Here is a 20,289-nt window from a genome sequence, read left to right on the forward strand (position 1 = left end):
TTCCCTACTTTTAAGTTGGTTTTTTTTTTTGCTTCCTTCCACTGGTACAGAGAGAAGTTATTTTTAGAACAAAAGAAAGAGTATTATTGACATTCCACTATACAGCAGAGCTAAATGCCTCTTCTCATTTTTTCTTTTTAGGAAAAATTCAAATGGGGTTTCTCTCACATCATACTTATAGAAAATGGGTAAACATGGTCATCATAGTATGTAGTCTGCTTTTTAAGCAGCATAAATTAATGGACAATGAAAATATATAAAGGAAACAGTATCACACAACCAAAAAAAAAGTGGAAGTCATCCCTTATGCCTTGAAATTTAGAGCCATGAAATATTTAGTGCATCCTACAGTACTTACTTTTTGATCTAGTCCAGTGACAGATACACAGTATCATAAAATACAAAAATGTGTGCCTACTGGTTATGACTTATCCCTGGTAATACCCCTTAGATTAACTTAATATTAACACAAGCACTTCTCATATATTGCTTATGCCCTATGTTGTGATTGTTTATCATCTGTTAAGGGCATTGCTTAATTACATGCTGATTTTCAAACAATGAAAGTCTTATCGCCATAAAATACTGCAAAAATTATGTTAGGAAAGATCAGTAACTTGAAGTTTTTAAATGCTGATCTGCTTGCTGGATTTCTGAAGAGCCTGCTGGAAAACCTAGTTGCCCAGCAACATATTTAAGATTGGAGTCATTAGAGAATATCTGAGCAAAACTAAGTGCTACGCAATCTGAACAGGGAAAAAATAGCTGTATTTCAAAAAATAAGGACTACTACACAGTTAACTGTTTACTGACCACAAAAAGTAGAGGAAAAAATATTAGACTATTACAAACAAGTTGCAGAGTGTTAATATCTTGTAGTATCCAGACTACATGATTTGAGTTTAAACAGCATCACACTGCTTAATAATATAGCTAACATTTCTGAAGTGACACACAGTTAATTTAATACTCCCACAAGCAGTTCAGGAACATAAATAACACAAATATCCTGTGAAATGTTTTTATCAATTTTCTTGCTTCCTGTTCTTATAAATGCCCATAGAAGTTTCGATGCAGTCTAATATTCTGTACCATTTTATCTTAATAGGATAGAGTTAAGGGAAGGAAAACAAAGAGACCCAAAAAACCCCAAAATACAAACAAAACAACCCGCCCCCCCCCCAAAAAACCAAGAAGGCTCCAGCTGTTTGAAAGAAATCCCCAGAGCCCTAAGATGCAGCTGAAAAGAACCTAAGCTCTACATAACATGAAGAAATCTCTCTGAAACCTTGACAGTTCACAGCATCACTACTTGCATTTGTTTCTAACAAATGGAGAGAGTGGATAAAAAGTGTTCTTACCCAATTCATAGAGATGACCACCTACATTAACTAATGCAATAAAGTGAAGATCCACTTTTTCATCTATACTTGGTGCCTGCAAGACAAAACAAGAAACAAAGAAATTGTGTTTATTAAACTCTTATTGCTAAATGATTAATGAGCACATATTATGATAATATGCAAAATACCTGGTCAAAAGTAATCACAATTGGGAAGCAGTTTCTGGATCTATACAGAATGGCAGAAGTCAAGTGAGGAACATTTTGGAATACAAATAAACTCCCTGCAATGCCTATATCAGTAAGAATCCATACAGTAAAGTATCTGGAAGTATTTCCAATTATAGCTCTACATAAAAGCTCTATTTTTCATTACTGAATTAGAAGTAAAATCAGCTCAAATACGTAAACATCAAAAATAGACTTTCATATAAATAACAAATCCTTCACTAACTATCTCCCATAACAAAGTGATGCAGGACTCAACTCAGAACCTGCAATACTTTGGAACTGAAAATATTCACTTGGTCAAAATAGTATTTTCCTCATAAGCTAAACCCAGTTAACCACTTTCCTCTTCATGGGCAGTCAAAACAAATACATCTTAGGTGGGGAGAAAAGATAATAACCAGAGGTGCCCCGACTGAATTTTCAAAGTGGCATCATACTCATCGTACCCAGTAAGGACTGAAGTGACATGACATAAAAAATGTTTAGTTTATAAAGATCTACCTAGCTCAGTACTGTGCTAGCAACTACAGCAAGCAGCAAAAGCTTTTGCAGAAGTTTGTGGGCATGCACAGCATGGTGTTCCACCAACATATGTTCCCAGCACCTGCTGAGCAGTAGTGTTGGAACCTGTGAACCAGAAGATCTATCATAATTTCTGAGCCAAAAGCTCTATTGCCACTGTTATGCTCAATAGCAACTGATGGTATTAATTCCTTATCAGTCTGTCTAATCTGCATCTGAACACAGTTTAAGATGATACTGTTTTGAGCAAATGGGAAAAAGGACTTCAGGTTTTCTTCACTATCACAAATGTAACTTGTGTGAAATATTTCATGTAATTTTCTTTCATATTTTAATTACTGCTAGGCTTATATGAATTTTCTAAAAAACTCCAAAAAGGTAAAAACTTGCTAAAAACAGATTAGAGTGTAAAATAAGTTGTAGAATTTCAAAGTCTTTTAAAGACTGGGTTCAAAATTTCCTTTTTGATGACGGCCATGAAAAAAGACTTGAAAAGATGATATAAATTGATGAAATTTGGCAAACAACCAGAACAACAGAGTGAAGGACAAGAAGTCACCACAAGTCCTTCAAATACATCAAGAAGGCCAAAGAATGCAGTGCTATGGAGGAACTGCTAACAGCTTACAGAAATTCTGTACAGCAAGCTCAAAGATGAGAAAAAAAGAAAATGAAAACAAAAAAACCACACAACTTCTCCTCACTCTCATTTACTATTTATCTCCATGACCAGTTAGAAGTGTGAAAGGCACAAACACCCTGTTTCATCACTGTTTTAGACAGCCTAGAATGGAGAAAGGGCATTCTGGCCACTGAAGATGAGACATCTATCAAAGGGGCAAGAGGATCTTTCCACCAGAAATTCAAGCAGTCTAAGTGAAATGGCCTTTGATAATTTTGTTTCACAGAAGGCCAAACACAGCCAGGACTTCTCAAAACCACCCAACTTTTTACAGACATCTAAACTGTAGTGCTACAAAAGTGTGCAAGCAGGCTAGGCTGAGCATGCTTGTCACCTAATTGTCACCTAATTTCCTTCACAGACATATCACTTCACAGCTGCTCACTTATAAATTAAACATATCAACTAAGAAATACGGGTTTAAGAAATTTCTGGGTTAGGGGGAAGACCACTGCCAGTCAATGTCACTTTAGGAAGGAGATGACTTCACAATTTGATGCCTACATCTGAACATTCCCTTCCTGGGCTCCAGGTGACATGAAGTAGAAGAGTACATCATTATTTCAGAGGACATTGAGATGTTCAGGAGTTGATTTTGACCACATTTAGAAACAAGATATAGTTGCCCTTTTGACCATTTTGGGTGCTAAGTTCATTGTCAAATTCTAATAAACACCCTTTCGCTAGAGAGACACCATGGTGTGCTTGGAATGCTGAGTCTGTATCCAGAAAAGATTAATAAGGAAGCCATCAAAAAAAGTATGATTGACTTTTCATAAAGTTTACTTAGAGACAGACTTCTATAAAACCCTGCTGAGTTTTTGTAGAAGACTAATCTAAATAACATGTTTTCATTGTGCTATTGCCATAAACTGTGAGAAATATTGTGTTTTTACATTTTTAATTCCCCAACCTCAGAGAGATTGAAAGTGCCATGCCATTATTAAGTTTTCTACCATATGTTCTAATGTAAGAAGTCTCTTTCCATTGAGATTTCTTTTAATCTAATCTAGATAGAAGTTGATTGCTACATTTCTTGAAAAATTAGGATTTCAGTATTTTTTGACAGAAAAATATTTACGTAATCATAAGCACAGTGAAACAATAGAGTCTGAATAGGCACAATGACCTAAAAACTTTGCATTATAAAAATCTGTTGCTTATAACTTAAGCAAACAAGTAACTGGATTAATTCTTCCCAATATGACAAATCTGATTCAAATGCCTCCACCTCTCCCCTCCTTATGGAAAAAAACCCCTACACATCCATATGTGTGCAAGCACACTCACACACACAGAAACACCACATGAAAAGCCTAGTCAGCCCAATTTCCACTTCACTGGGAAGCCCTAGAAATTCTAACTCTTGAACCAGAAGACTTTCCATTTCAAAGAAATGGAAAAAGGTGGGAATGTCAGCTCCAGGGAGATGTTTTTATGGTCTCCTCAAAAAGCTACACCTTTGGCTAAGTTTTCAAGTTTCTAATAAAGTGTCTATGTCAATGCTTAACAAGGAGCACAGCTTTAAAAAGTCTTCCTGCACATTTATCACGAGGTAGTATTGCTTAGAACAGTTACAGAGGATTTTCTCTTGATTGCTCTTCTTGTCAAAGACCACTGTAACACAGACATCAATCAAGTGTTCAGACGATCTGTTCGTCTAGATTTTTTCACTTAAAAGCCCAGTGTGCAAAAGGAAAAAGTATATTTGAAGGACCACAAGGAGAATGACATGGGAGTCTAAATTATGTGATTGTCTAATCAGAATTTGGAACTAACCTATGGGATTCAAGACTCATTTTTCACGTTTTCTGAAGAGCTGTCATGCTGAGTACAGGAAATTTATACCCCTCTCCTACCCAGGAAAGACAGAAAGAGGACAAATACCAGCATCTTGAGTACCTTACAAAGCTTAAATTATGGTTGCAATCATAGTATAAGAAGTAAGTTTTGGTTATTTGGGGCAGTAGACACATTTTTTCCAATTTATTTCTCCAAACTAAAAACATACTGAAAAATAAAAAGCAGAAGACACAAAACTGATTTAAAGAAGAAAAATACAAGAAGTTCAGTGCTCAAAGTGATGGCTCTGAGAACATAAAATCAAATGTAATTCTTTCCCAATGAACTAAGGTAACATTCAATGATAATAATACAGAATACTTTCATTAATACTCAGTCACACACACAAAAGAGACAGACAAGGTTGTCTGCCCTCTAATTTTGGATACCACATTAAAGGCACTTAAATATCAGAGTCACAAGTTTTTCAGAGGATTTGACTGCTTTCTCTGCTAACCTGGACATTCAAATTGAAGAATAATGAAGTGTTGACCTTTGTGAGAAATCAACTAAATTGACTTGTCTCAGGTCAATACCCATTAGTTCATGCTATTGAAACAGAAACTCTACATTTCTTCCTCTCTTCACCAGCAGGTAAAACTGCATTTCCGAAAATTTTTACAATATAAATGATAACCCTTCCTTATGCCTTCTTGTACTAAGAAATTACTTTAGTTTTACCTTTCACCAGTGCATGCTGCCCTCTCCTCATGAACTAAACCAGTCTTTCTAGTTGTTGCACTAACTTTCAGAAACTCAACGGTACACCCCATATCACTGTTTGCTCAATCATATCAGTCTGTCTAATAAAGTATAGTTCATCACCTCCACAGTTTATCTTAAAATGCACTTAGACCATTATCCCAGTCTAAAAGCTGGTATTCAATTTTAATGCATCTGAAATGCTTTGATCTTCAAATGTTGCTAAGTCAAAACATAACTGTTTGTCAAATTTATGTGCAACTGGTTTCTTTTCCTAAAAGCTTCATTTCCGGGACAAACTTACAACTGAGAAAAGAAATAGTCTTGCTCTCATGGATCCCCACTGAACGAGCCTTACCACACCCTGCTTAAAATGTATTTATGAAAGACCACATTATAAAAGCAGATTCTGTGTTACATTACTTGCTTTTGAAGAGAAGAAGGAAAGCAAGAAGCCTCGCAAACCAGTTTAGTAGAATGCTTTGCAATACAGCTTATGACTGGGAAAGGAAAAAGAAGTCACTCGGTGTTAAGTCATGAAACTGGCCTCAGGAGTCTGTTAAGTTATGGAAGAGTACTGAAAACTGATAGGGAAGAGACAATTTTACAGAACCTTCAGGAATAAAAAAAATCAGATACATCCAGTTGAAAGATCATGACAAAAGCACCTGTGGTCTTAGAGGTTTATCTATACAAGTTCACTCACAAGGTATTACAAGAAGCCAAAGAAAAACATCCAAAAAAGACTACTAGGTATGGTTTAGATTAAATAAATTCTGAAGTAAAGATGCAATTGCTGTTGAGTAGATCAGACATCTGTAATTCTGTTCTGCAGCATGGGATGTGCTTGGGCAAACATACTGTGTAGGACTGTGAAAAGCATTTGGATCTTGGTTAAAGTACTCCAACTAAAACAAAGGCCACTGGAGTGATAGTCACAAGTTTTTAGCAAGACTATTTCTGGCTTTTCCTCACAAAACAGTGACATCTCTATTCATACTCAATATACTGCAGTGAGTTTGACATATGAAAGGCAGCAAAACCTAAGGCAAACAAACACTAGAAGAATAGATGATCTGCAAAAGAAAGTGACAAGGATGGAGGGAAAGTCAATGTTACTAAACAAGCATGCTGCTAGCTTATCTTAAAAATTTGCCACATCTACTGCAATTTATCAGATTTGTACAGAACACTTCAGGAAAGTATTTTCATTTTTCCCTCCTCCTGATGTTCTTAACTCATCTAGAGACCTATTCTAAAAAGACGTATTGGGTCTGGCTGAGATGGAGCTCGTTTTCCCAGAGCAGCCCTCCCAGTGCTGAGCTTTGCTCTGGTAGCTGGAAAGGGGCTGGTAACACCCCAGTGCTTTGGCCATTGCTGAGCAGCGCTGGCACTGCACCGGTGCCACTGGAACGTTTCACCCGCACCAGGAGAAGAGAGGTGGGCAAAATCCTGTCAGGGGACACAGCCAGGACAGGTGGCCCAAACTGACCAAAGGGATATTCTGTACCATATGAGATCTGCTCAGCAAAAAAAGCTAAGAGAAAGGAGGAGGAAAAAGAGGCAGGCATTAGTTATTGCAAAATTTGTCTTCCTGACCAACCACTACACACACTGAAGACTGGCTTCCCAGGAAGTGTCTGGACATCCCCTGCTGCTGGGTAGTACAGAATAAATCTTTTGTTTTCCCCTGCTTTCCTGCGAAGTGTTTTCCCTACTGAACTGCCTTTATCTTAACATAGGAATTTTTTTTTCTCTTATTTTCTCCCGACCCTGGCCTGCAAAGGAAGGGAGTGACAGAGCAGCCTGATGGGCATCTGGTGTCCAGCTAAGGTCAACCACCATTGAAGTCAAGGAAAGTTTTCAACTAGGAAAAGTGCTTTAATTTAAGGAGCCTCGAAAAAGTCCCCCAGCATCAAAACTTTTGCTCTAAATTTTCAAACAATCTTTTTTCTGTTTATCAATGTTTTAGTAGTAGAAGTGTACTCAGAACTACAAGAAAATTAAACTCTTATTTTAAACACAATATATAGGATGTTCCCCTCCCTTAAATTCAAGCGCATAGGTTTCTTAATAAAAGCAATACTAAAATTCTTAAACATTTCTCATACACTGGCCTCATGCAACACTGAGCAGTTCAGTCTCTTTGTACACCTAGCAGAATATCAGAGCTGTATTAATACTACTTGTTAACAGGACATTAAATACTACCTTGCCATTCAAATTTTACCAAGCCAACAGAGACAGCTTTAATAACAAAATGCTGTCTGGTTTCTTGCATATTAACCTAATTTACAAATATGTTCTGTGTTCTTAATTTTCTTGTAAGGCATGTTATACAAAAGTGTAAAGATGAGAACAACATTTAGTTACCAATACATACCAGACTATATAGTATTCATTGATAAATCTTTGTGTATAAGCCTTGCAATTTTAATCTGATAAATTTAATTTGAATGAAGACAGGACATAAGGGGAATTAAGGTATAATATTTTAAAACCTTTTAGCAGCAAAGTTCTGCCTTGTCAAATAGAGTTGTATTGAAAGGTAAACTAATTTTCTGAACATTTTTAAAGCAAATGCTCGCTACTAGTGGATGAGGACTCATTTTTAGTCATTTTCTGAAGTTAACAAAACTCTCAGGTTTGGTTTTCTGCTATAATGACAACAGTTTATGCTGTAATGTCTTAGAGAAGTCATTGTTTGTTTACTGTTGAAGTAAACTCACGTTCAATTAATGGTTTTGTTCTAGGCAGGCATACTTAAGCTCAAGTCTCCTTCTGTAAGTATTTTCTTAATAACAAGCATAGATAAGTCAAATTCAAACAAGATCCCAGTTTCAAAATACAGAAACATGACACAGAATTTTCCAAGGCTTGCTAGACAATAAAATACCCAGGCAAAATGTCAGATGTTTGTCAATGTCAGCAAAACAAATGAGGGGTAAGAAGCATGAGTTGGGAAGAATTTAAGTCTGTACTTAACTTCACACCTCCTCAGATCCCAAAATATTTAACTAGCTCCAAATGGTAATATCAAGAATGGTCCATAGTTCCGAATATTACATGAGACCTAGATACTTAATAAAAGCAATTACTATTCACATGAAGAGAAAGGAGCCTGGGAAAAGGCCTCATCTTGAGATATTTATCCAGACAAAAATAAAAAAGTTATAAAGAAGTGGAAGCATTTGACACTAATTTTTAATAGCAGTAAAACATTAGGGATTTCCACAAGTGCAAATACATATCTGAATGAAAAAGAAAATTATTTGGACCACAGCTAGAGTAGTTATTTCACGTCTGTAAAATATCCACATATCTCAAAGAAGAATTTCCAGGAACAGGTGAAATGTGATGAGCATCAAAGAATGATAAAAACAAAATCAATGTCCCATTTTTGCATTTAAGACCATTAGCTTCTACATACCAAGATTTATTTTTCTATTTATGTATGCACCAGAAGTTTGATCACTCCTTAAAAGCAGGATGAAATAGCACTGAAAGACTCTCAATTTGGTGTTTCTGCTGGTGGCCATCTGGCCATTTAGAAATACTGGCTACTCTGTACATATAATTTTTTTTTCCAGATTTTCAAGATACATTTGTGGTCTCTGAGCGAAGGAGGAGAAAAGTTTAAGTATTTGATGACAAGCTTTTCTTACTGGAACATCTTCCCTTTCAACTACAATGTCTGCATACAAACTATATAAAGAAACAAGATGTCAAGTGAGAAAGTAACCAGCCCCTCGGGATTAAAGGAAACACTTTATCATTACTGAAATATCCAGGGACCATTAACCAAGAGTTAATGAAAGTAAAGGAGACTAGGTTTAGGATACGAGAACTTAAAATCAGGTCTCAAATACAGAAGAAATAATACCACGAGGCAAAAAATTAGAAGCCCCTTGGTTTAGCAGATCCACATGAAAGATCATGAAGATGAGGTAAAAAGAAGAGGCTGGATGTGGAGCCTATGGCAAAAAAGCGCACCAGTTTATGAAAGGTAATCTTCTTCTATGCTTTGAAAATGATTTGGCATATGTATGGAATCAAAAACACCTAGACAGCAAAGCACAGAATTTTGTACTTTTGCTGTCTGACGTGGTGGAAAGGGAAAAAATAAACCAGGAAGAAAGAAATCTTAAGAATGGTTGAGAAAAGACCCCAACGAAACATGATGCCTTGAAGACTGAAGCTACATGGCAGAAGGCCAGTGGTGTCAGAGTAAGAAAAGACTGAAGATGGACTACACTTACAACAGAATGAAGCCCAACAGATGGAAGGCGTATCAAGGGCCGCCACCGACGCAGACGGATTGACGGACTGGGAGCCTTTGCAGGACCTACATGATTACGTTTGGCCCAGGAGAGGGATGCAGAATGACACAATGGTGAGGCCTTCGTTCTGCTGTGGCTAACCTGAGGCTGCGATGAGCATGGCGGTGAAGACAGCGAGGACGATGACGACTACATAAACATTAAAAAAGAACATACTTAGCCCACTTAAACTTGAAATAGCATCCCTGCAACTGCAGCAAATAGCAACTGCAAAAGTGCCCACTATTGAGTATACTGTCCTTTACTGCTCAAATCACAAAGATAATAATCAAGAATGTGTTGAATTCGAATGAGAAGATGAAAGAACCCTGCAAATAAGCAAAGAAATTGTTCAAATCTGAAGTTAATACTCAAGATAGTTAGAGGTTATTCACACCCAGGGAACTTCACAATAGCAACACAAATTAACTGACTCATTCAAGAGACAGAGTGTTGGAAAGTGAGGAGGGAGGGGCTTTAAGCATCATTTAATAGAAGAAATAGTTACAAGCAGAGAAAGAATCAGTTTTGCCTACAGCTACAAAAGCTGTGAGCAATAGTTCTTTGGCAATTTGGGAAAGCTAGACTCTGCTGCTCTGGGATTTAAGATTTAAGATCAAGTAACTATGGTAACAGAACCCAGAGTTTCTTTACTATTCCATGTCTAACATAAAAGGAAAGCAAAGGAAAAGGAAAGCTTACCGTGGTGAGGTATGCAACTTCCTAAGTTTTTCACCTATTCTTCTAAAATAGCAGGCCAGTGGCAGTACTGCCATTAACACTCAGGATCCCTTTAGTATCCGTGGAAGCAGTAGGACTATGTTAAACCATTCAAATTGTTACTATTAGAAGAAAGACCATAGAAGTATTAAAAATGACTCTCAGCTCCAATTGACAAAGTTATAGTAAATATATTAAGACCAGAAAGGACCATTGTGATGATTTAGTTTTGATCTTCTGTCCCACACAGGCCACAGGACCAAACAAGTTCAAGTTTTGCTTGGATCAGAGCATACTTATAAAACAAAAACAAACATTCAAGCTTAACAGTTTTTTACTACTGAAAAAAATCAGAACAAATAAAAAAATTAATCAATCCTGTCTGTAGCTACAGAGATAATAAGCAGCATATTCATACAGATCACTAGAATTCATAATAAATGAAAATGAAACCTTCTTAGTCCTATCAACGATGACATAACATGAACAATAGATCACATTATTCATCTGGCCATGATGTCAAACCAGAAGCTCATCTTCAGCATTTCATCCCCTATTATCTTGGAATATATAAAAATTTCCAGCGTTATCTAGAGCGTCTCAGAGAGCCCTTTGCCTTCTCTCAAGAAATGAAGTTAATCTTTTGTGCTAATTACATAGCTTTTATTTGGCCTCAGAAAAACACTCCTTTGTTTGAAGCTAATCTAAAGGGCGATCCAGAGTGTCCTGTGTTGGTATCTTGTGCTTTACTATCTCTTGATCTTTTTCCACTGCCTATAATGTTTGAGGTGTATTTTAATAACAGATTCATGGAATTGTTTGGATTGGAAGGGCCCACTTTAAAGATCATCTAGTTACAATTCCCACATGGGCAGGGACACCTTCCATTACACCAGGTTGCTGAGAGCCGCACCCAAATTGGCCTTGGACACTTCCAGGTATGAGTCATCCACAACTTCTCTGGTGAACCTTTTCCATTGCCTCACCACCCTCAAAGTAAGGAACTTCTTCCTAATGTTTAATCTAAACCCATTGTCTTTCAGTCTGAAGCCATTCCCCTTAGTCTTGTCAAGACATGCCCTTGCATAATCTCTCTCCAGCTCTCTTGCAGGCTCCCTCAGGTACCTGGAATGCTGCAATCTGGTCACCCTGCTATTGTCTTCCCTGTCACTGACAGACTACTTAATAGTACAGGTCTTACAACCAATCTCTGCAGAGACCCACAAGCTAACAAAGTAACTCATCACTGACACCCCGCTTATTTGTCCTGAAACCTGCCAGGTTAGTATTTTCATTTTTTCCCACCTCCTAATATATGTTCTTAACTCATCTAGAGACCTACTCTAAAAAGATGTATTGGGTCTGGCTGAGTTGGAGCTCGCTTCCATCTGCCACAGGACCAAACAAGTTAGAACCTGCCAGGTTAGGGCAGGCAGAACAAAACTGCAGTTGCTTAAGGTACATCCCAAATGATACACTCAGTGGAATTATTAGAGTAGGGGCTGTGAAAACTAAGCATTAGATAGCTTCTCTGAAAAAATATTTTCACTCTCATTAGTCAAAATAAATCACTGTAGTGCCAGTCAAAACTATTTACTTTTTTTTTTTTTTGCATTATATATTATTTTTGAAGCAACTAATCTTATTTCTCTTCTTTTATTTTTCTTATCAAGAGTGGGACAATGAATTGGTTCTTTCTGCTCCCATATTGCTGACCTTAAAGAAGGAAGATAGGGTTAGGAATTCTTCATGAAGAGCAAGCATCAAGTACAGTAAAACTTAACTGTAAAGCTCAAAGACATGGAATGTTACCAAGTCTCATAACCTGTCCAGAGAACACAGTTAGCCACATGTTTTTTTTCCTTTAATTTCAAACATTCTGATCAACCTCCTGCATCTCAGCAGCTCCTCATAAAAGAGGACAAAACCAGAAAACCTAGAATCCAAAATTCAACTACCTAAATAAAAAGGAATTAAGCAATGGCAAAACATCTACAAGAAAGGCTTACAATAGCTTAATGGCTATTACATTTTACCTGTACTAATGACTGGATTTTTTTAAATATTCTTCACTTGAAGAACTGATCTAAAATGAGACGTTTTATGTTTAGATAATGTATCAGATGGCTTTAGAAATAATATGTTCTCAGCTTGCTTACGAAAGTTTTAAAATATGACTAATAAAAGACTGCTTCTAGAATTTCTTATAGTGCACAGACCTTCCAGTTGAGGGAGGAACCTATAAGATTAGAACCTGCTGTCAGGCAGAAATTCAAGAGCTTTGCTGACTAGTTCATCATATAAGGCAAGAGACATTTGTATGTTTTACAATTTTGTAAGCTGCTGCCATCATAACAGACAGGATTGATAAATCTTCCAAGAATCTGAATGGTAGTATCTTTTTAGTGAGAAACAGTTAAAAAAATTGACTAGAAGCTGTTAAACTGTATTCTTTTGCTCTGAAAAAAATCCTATTTTTTTAGGACTCCTGTATAATTACTGTGAAACCATTTATAAGATTTTGAACAATACCAAATTTAAGAATTGCTTAACAGTACAGGGATAGCCACAATATTGAAAGATTTTCGTTAGAGAGCCTTGTTTTAATTTTGTTTACAATTTTTACCACACATCTATACTTCTAACCTTCTTCTTCATTGCACTTGTCTTCTGGCCAATATTGCTAAAATAATGAGAAAATGTTAAAAATACCCCTTGTCTGAATGTAACAAGACCAAGAAATACTTTAGCTCTTCAAAACTGAATTTACACCACAGAATGCCATTTAGGGTAACTAATATTTTATTATTTCTAGTTAGTATTTGTCCTGATTTTTACTTCCATTCATTGAATCTTTTTATCCTTTATTTCCTGTACTAGTGGCTCCCCTAGTGAGATCAACTAAGATAATGAGAAACTTCCTCTCCATTGAAAATATACTTTTGCATCTGTAAGAGTAGAATTTCAGCAGACAATATATAGGAATTCTGGAAAGCAAACTTAATACTGGATTATGGCTAATTAACAAGGCTGTAATAACTAGAAAATTCTATGCACTATTATAAGCACAAACTAAGCTATGTGAACTGACGTTGTTTTTAAATGAATATTAAAAAAATTAAATTAGAATTACATGTCAATATTACTATGAAATTAATGTTAAATACACATCTCCAATAAAGAATACCAGTCATACAATTCACATTTAATTTAAAATATGGAAGACAAATCCTAACTTGAAACACTCTATTCAAACAAAATTTATTAACAGCTAGAAACTGCAGAAAAGAGAGAATTAGTCTAACTTCACAAGAAGAAAAGATGACAGGAGCATATTCCTGTGCTGAAAATTATAATAAGTCAAATATCTGAAGTGGTAAAACAAAAGCCCTGAAATAGAATTGAATGTTACTGTCATATAAACCAGTAAGCACATCAAGTTTGTTGTCTGAAATGCAAAACATACATTATAAAGAAGTTAAAAGCTACATGGAGTAGGTCCAGAAAATGTTCAGGCAATTACCATCTGCCCCAATCCAAAACTCACTCCTTTACATAGCTGTTACTAAAATCCAAGATCTAAAAGGAACCACATACAAAGTTTGTCAGATACCAAGAGCTGTGCTTTTGCTCATACCTAAAAGTGCCTATGTTTGGTTGTGCCGAAGAGCTCATGGTTTGGTTCACACCCAAACCTGTCAGGTTCTAGAAATAGGGATCTGTTGCTCATCTTGTTTGTGGAACCCAATCCAGCAAATTATTTCAGTCAACGTTTAATGCACTGAAGACCTGACAGGACAAAGCAGCATCTGGTATTGCATGACCATTTCTAAACACAAATACGTATTATTAACTTGCTAGTGGCTACAAAAATTAATCTAGCTGGAAACTCAGGTTTAGAGCACTCTCGCAGTAGAAAGTTCAAGCCCATGCTACCTTCCTTTTTGGAAGCTTCCCTGCCTATCAGCTCACAAGCTGTGCTGGGACAGGGGATTTTCTCCTTTCCTCCATTTTGAAGTTGCGTCACTGTGAAGAAAAAAGTGCCAGCTGCACTGGGACAGAGATAAAATGAGCTTTAACTGCATAACAACATGTCTGGAAACTTGGGAAACAGAAGGAGATAGCATACTTTCAGTCCTAGTCATTGTTTCATAGACACAAGCCTGGGATCAGAGGCCCTGGCACATGTTCTGCATCTGCCCATTTGCATTGTTCCATAAGTGTGCAGGGACTCCTCCCAACATGCTGTTCATTATACAGTTCCCATACAGTAATCCTTGGACCAGAGATGAGAGATGGTTGAAGCAACTTTTCCAGCCAAGTGGGCAATATAAGGGTTATAACAGCTTTAAGATTATTCTCAGAGAGGGTGTACTTAGTATCTATCAATCACTTTTCCCCACCACCTTTTGAAGCTTTGTTTTTCTTAAATAATTGCTCATTATTGAATTAAACACATTATTTTAAAGGGTCTGTAGTACAGTTAAAACTAAGTGTTCTTCTTCCTTAGTCATTACTGTTACTGGGTTTTTTTACATGCAAATTAAATCTATGTATTACACTGTCTGAAAAAACCCTCTTCCTCCTCTTTCCTTCACAAGGGTTTTAAATTTCTCAACAGCATTTCAAGCCTATATTGGTGGTGGTGGTGAAATCTTGAGAGACATTAAGTTCCTCCAAGTTTTTATAAAAAGATAAGCAGCCAGACAGAGGAGAGAAGTCTGACAAAGGAAGAATTCCACAGAGGCAGAAGATGCTTCATGACCTTATTGCTAACATTACACCACAGAATTCACATGAACTAGAGACATTGTATCTATTTCGACTGTAAGAAAAACTTGTTCCAAACTAGATATTCCTTATGTGCAATAAAAACCTGACCAACATGCAAATTCTTAGAAAGTTCAGATTCACAAACTCCAGTCCTCACAGATCTATTCGTTTTGCCAACATTACAATTATCAACATCAATATTATTGAGACTGAGTTTAGAGATCAAACTGGGCTGCATCTGCTAGCAGATCAACATCTGCACCAGTCAGTTTAGTTAGTCCTTCTGCAGCTAGTAAAAGAATATTTACAAGTATTCTCCATGTAAATTTAACCCATGATCAAGAATGAACAATATCCCAAGAGTATTACTTTGCTAGAAATATGGGTAAAGACAAGAAAAATGGTGAGATCAGAGCACCCCAAAAAAAACTTTCCAAAAATATTGGTAATTTATCTCACCCTGAAGATTTAAAATAAAGTTCTATGGTATATGTTAGGCAAAAGTCAAGCTAGATTATCACAATGGTGACTTCTGTGATCAAAAAGAAGTTTAATCACAAAAAAAGAAGAATGTTTCAAAGGTTAGGGAGTTCTGCAAAACCTATTTTTTTTTTCCAAATAGTTTTTCCTTCACAATATTTTTTCTGAAATAAATTGAACAGCATTGTTGCACACCAAATACTGTATTTTTGGAGTGCTTCCTTGAGCAAAGTCAGTTCATGCAACATCAATTCTCTGAGTGGTTTTAGCCCACTCTCTAGCTTCAGCCATATTGATAAATTGTTGCAAGTCTTAAGAATTGTAAATTCTTTTAATTTTCTCCTTCCAAATTAGTGGCTTGATAAAGGGAAAAGAAAAAAAAAAAAAGGAGAGCTAAATAATTTTCTCTTCTGCCTAGGGGAAAGGGGCTGACTGTGAACTCAGCCATTACCTGTCACACTTGGCTATACCCTGCTGCTTGCTGTCTCTTACAGATAGTGCAAGAACAGCACAGGAAGCATTATGGATTGGAGAGATGCAAAAAAAAAAACCCAAAAAAAACAAAAAACAGACAAAAAAACCCCAAACAAACAAACAAACAAACTTATGGCAGTTGATTGATTGGATGTTGGATGCATAACTGTAGAAACATTTTTTCATTTGTGTTATTTATTTCTTATAGACTTGTTATTTAAATCCATGGATGGCTTTATGGGTGCGAATATCCTCTATAGTTATGTTTCAGCCTAGGAATAAGAATTCCTTCATGCAGATTTTATGGTTAAGCAAAAGATCCAGAATAACAATTCTACTGTATTAATACTCTTTTAGCAATTTGCTCACGATAGAAATCAGATTAATGCATGTCTCAAACACTAACACGTTAGATAACATGGCAATGCAATGAGTCACAGATTAACCAAGCACAATTTCTAAGACATTTCACATGATTCTGGTAAGCTCTTTTTTTACACTTTGTAGACTGTAAAAGAAAGAAAGCCATATGTAAAGTTTTTAGGCAACTCCACCACCTTTACAGATTATATGCTTGTTCTCTAATGCTAAGTTAAAAATCATGTATGAAACAGTTATAGAATTTATTTTATATTCTCTTAAGATGCAAATGTTTCTTTAGAAGACTATGGATTATTCAGGAGAAACATCAAGGAATATGGGTAATTTAAGAAAAAAAATCCCACCATATGCTCTTGGCAGGAGCAAAAAGGAAGCTCTTTATGTTTCTTCTCTAACAATAAATTGTAATGCCCCAGGGAACCAGAGATCTTTTAAAGTTCAAGTTTTATAGCAGTTGGGAACAGAGTGCATTGATCCTACTTAGCTCTTGCCAACGTTAACGACTGTTACTGTGATCAAAGTCTAACTTCTTGCATTCCAAGCAAGATTATGGTTCTCCAGGCCATGAAACAAGTTTACAGACTACAGTTTGCAGTTATGTTTTGAGTTAAAGAAGAAATCAAGCTGTGGTAGTGTTTTTACAGGCTGCCAACTTCAATCCATGTTGAAAACATTCTTGATCATACTTGTGAACAAAAAGTGTATCTAAGTAAACACACTGATGTGCGCCAGTATTTGAGCTTTTTGTGAACCTCTGAGACATGTTCTTAATTGTGATTTTTCACTTTCTCTGTATGAACACCAGTTTTGATTTTTAAGCGCTGATTTTTTAATCAGTATTTTTGATAAGGGTCTAATGAGGTGTAAGAATGTTGCTTCGATTTGAAGTAGCAGCTCAGATGCTGCACCTCAGTCCATTTAATTCTGAGCCTCATTTCACTTCATATAGTTCTAGTAGCCAAAGTTGTCAGCTGGGAAATAGATGTACAAAGTGTGGTAAATTAACCCAAACAGGAGGAGTTACAGAACAGTGTTTTCTTTGCCCTCCCTTAATAGTTGATATATTTTATTCTGTAGTTCTGTGTTCTTCTATCTTCCTCTTCTTAACAACTCATCTTAAACACTGTAGGTTAAAGTTTGTTTAGATGGACATTCTCATCAGATTCTAAGGAAGAGGAATGAAAATACATGGATGTAAGAGCCCTTAATTTTCTCCTAATAATTTAGGTCATGAACAAAATCAAAAACTCTTATTACACTCTAGCTAATAACCAACACAGTTCTTACTACTCTCTAACCAATATCCAGAATAGGTATTTCAAGTGGCTATATAACTTGAAATATAATATATTTGCTTGATTGAAACATCATTTTGAGCCATGCTGTAGCAACACTTAAACAAGTAAACTTCCCAAATACCACAAATAATATTCTGCTAAGCAGTAGTGCATAATGTTGCTAAAAATCCCCTGTCCAAAATAAGTTTTACCTCCATTACAAAAGTGATTCCATGTGCCACAAGTACCACATGACATAACAAAAAGTTCACTCCATCACTTGTACTTTACATCAAAAGTGATATGGAAAGCCATTGGCAGCAGTCAGTGACACCCTGATGTTACACAAACAACCTTCCAATCACTTAACAGCACAATTATTTGAGTATGTGCTGTTCCCAAAAGCTGATCTAAGTCTAGTCTGTTTAATTTCTTCCTCTCTTTCCAGGAGTGTGCCTGTAACCCCTCTGTGCGAGCATCAGTTCCTACAAGACTACAGGATCAGCTGTTTCAGGAAACTGTTTGGAAGCCCATGAAGATATTGCAGGAAACCTGCTAATCCAGAATGATTTTAACAGCCACAGATACACACAGCTGGCTAAAACTTCAGATACTATTACCAAAATAACACTTGAACAGGAGTTAAGCATGTCAAAGCCCTGAGAAATGCAGAAATTGAATACAAATTATTCTCCGGATCTAATTCCTTGCCTAAAAGCCAATTAATCTTTTAAAGATATTTCTGTGGCATAGACTGCCATTTTCCTTACTGTAGAATCGAGCTGTAATGAAGCATAGTTGCGAAAGTCTTGGATACAGATGCCAGTAATATGAGAGCAGAATGAAAGTATCTTCTACATTATTATATTCACATATTAACAAGGTAATTTATTTCAAGAATCAGGTAATATTTTATACCTGGAATAATTTCCCTGAAGCATGCAATTGTTTAACTGAGCTAAACAATTTCTACTGGCTTATTTCTATACAAACTGTGCCTTTGCATTTTCCTCCTCTCCTAATCTCTGAGGCAACTATATAGTAACTCTGTATTATTATTGCAAATGAGAGGGTAGGAAAAAAATAAGTTTCTTCCCCAACTCCAATTTCAAAATTTATTTACTCTGCAAAAGACTCTAGACCTGAAAGTTTCTCTCATTTAATAACATATTTTCCTGTTTTCAAAAAATGCTCCCTTCAGATTTTCTGCTCTGTTACTTGCAAATAGTTATAATTGTTTTGAAAGCCTCATCCTAATCACTGCTATAAACTGGTACTTTTCCTCCCTCAAATATTGCCATAACTTAGTTATAATTGATCACTGTTGATTTGACAGCTACTGTAGATCCACAAACTGTTTGTCATTTTAATATTTTTGAAAGGGTTGTGGTTTTTCAAAGACAGAGGGTGGTTTTGGTTTTTTGTAAAAGGGTATCAGAAATGTTAAGGTGTGTGGCAGTACAGGGTTTCAAAGCTTATGAATTGCTCAAGGACGTGTCAGAAGGATAAGAAGGGAAAAAATCCCAAATGCAAAACAAAAGGGAAAACTCAAAGACAGCTCAGCACAAAGCAACAAAATAAGGATCAGCTTGAAAGTATGTACAGATCTGCAAAGAAGCAGTTTCTATTTTCCACATCTTAAGACATCCTAGATATTATAAATATAAGTCTATACTCAGCAGAAGACTCATGGAAGAATAAAGAGGATCTTGAGTATCTGGCACCTATTCTACTCTCAACAATAGCTGCGTTCAGGAGCTGTCACACAGAAAAAAAGTACAATGGACCGATAAAGCTTTAAGGTAAACACCTAGATTTTTTTTTTTTTTTTTGTAGCTTTGGATATGAAATACCTGCCATTTAAGAAGGTGTAAGCTTCACCATCATAAACTTCAATAGAAATACTGTTACAGGAATCATACATTAATTGCCCTCATTATGGTACTTGAACTCACAACCAGAATCAAACCACCCTTGAAGCCAACAAGCCACTTCTTCTATGGAACCACTCCCAGATCTTACTACTTGCTACCTAAATAATTTTAAACAGACCTACATTATTTATACAGAAGTATCCATAAAAAGTACCCATAAGACTGCTTTAGCTATTTATTTGCTCTACTGTAGCAATAAAGTGAGACTTGGAGCCACACAACCCAAAAGTATTAACAGAACCTAGTCCAAAACCTGGCCTGAAGGATTAAGTACAAATTTACAACCCTTTTAATTAGCATACTTTAAATGAATTATCAAAATGAAAACTGCTTAACAGTTCTTGAAAGTTTAATCTCCTTGAAGGAAAATAATCTCTTTGATTTTTAAGAAAAGTGGTTGGGTTTTTTTTAACTAAACGAATTAATCACAGCTATCAAAATTGGGAAGTCTGTTTAAGCACCCATCAAGGCAAAACATTCAATAGTTTTTAGCTTCAATCCACTTGCTTAGCAATTCATCCTCATGTTCAGCCAAATAGATTCCACAGTAATGATACATCTCAGAAGCAAACTGATCACTGTAAATTCCAGCAGTCATCATGTGGAATCT

General features: G+C 36.1%; 1 protein-coding gene across 4 annotated transcripts in view; it reads right to left on the reverse strand.

Moving 5' to 3' along the window:
* UCHL3 (ubiquitin C-terminal hydrolase L3) overlaps positions 1 to 20,289 on the reverse strand; it is a 41,673-nt gene that overhangs the window by 3,435 nt on the left and 17,949 nt on the right. For all 4 annotated transcript variants that reach the window (XM_021548068.4, XM_085594020.1, XM_085594024.1 and 1 more), the window contains one exon: positions 1,362 to 1,437. In XM_021548068.4, coding sequence (XP_021403743.1) covers positions 1,362 to 1,437 — 76 coding nt within the window. The remainder of the gene's footprint in view (positions 1 to 1,361; positions 1,438 to 20,289) is intronic.

This window comes from Lonchura striata, chromosome 1, assembly GCF_050655825.1.
Source record: "Lonchura striata isolate lonStrDom1 chromosome 1, ASM5065582v1, whole genome shotgun sequence".
Taxonomy (NCBI): domain Eukaryota; kingdom Metazoa; phylum Chordata; class Aves; order Passeriformes; family Estrildidae; genus Lonchura; species Lonchura striata.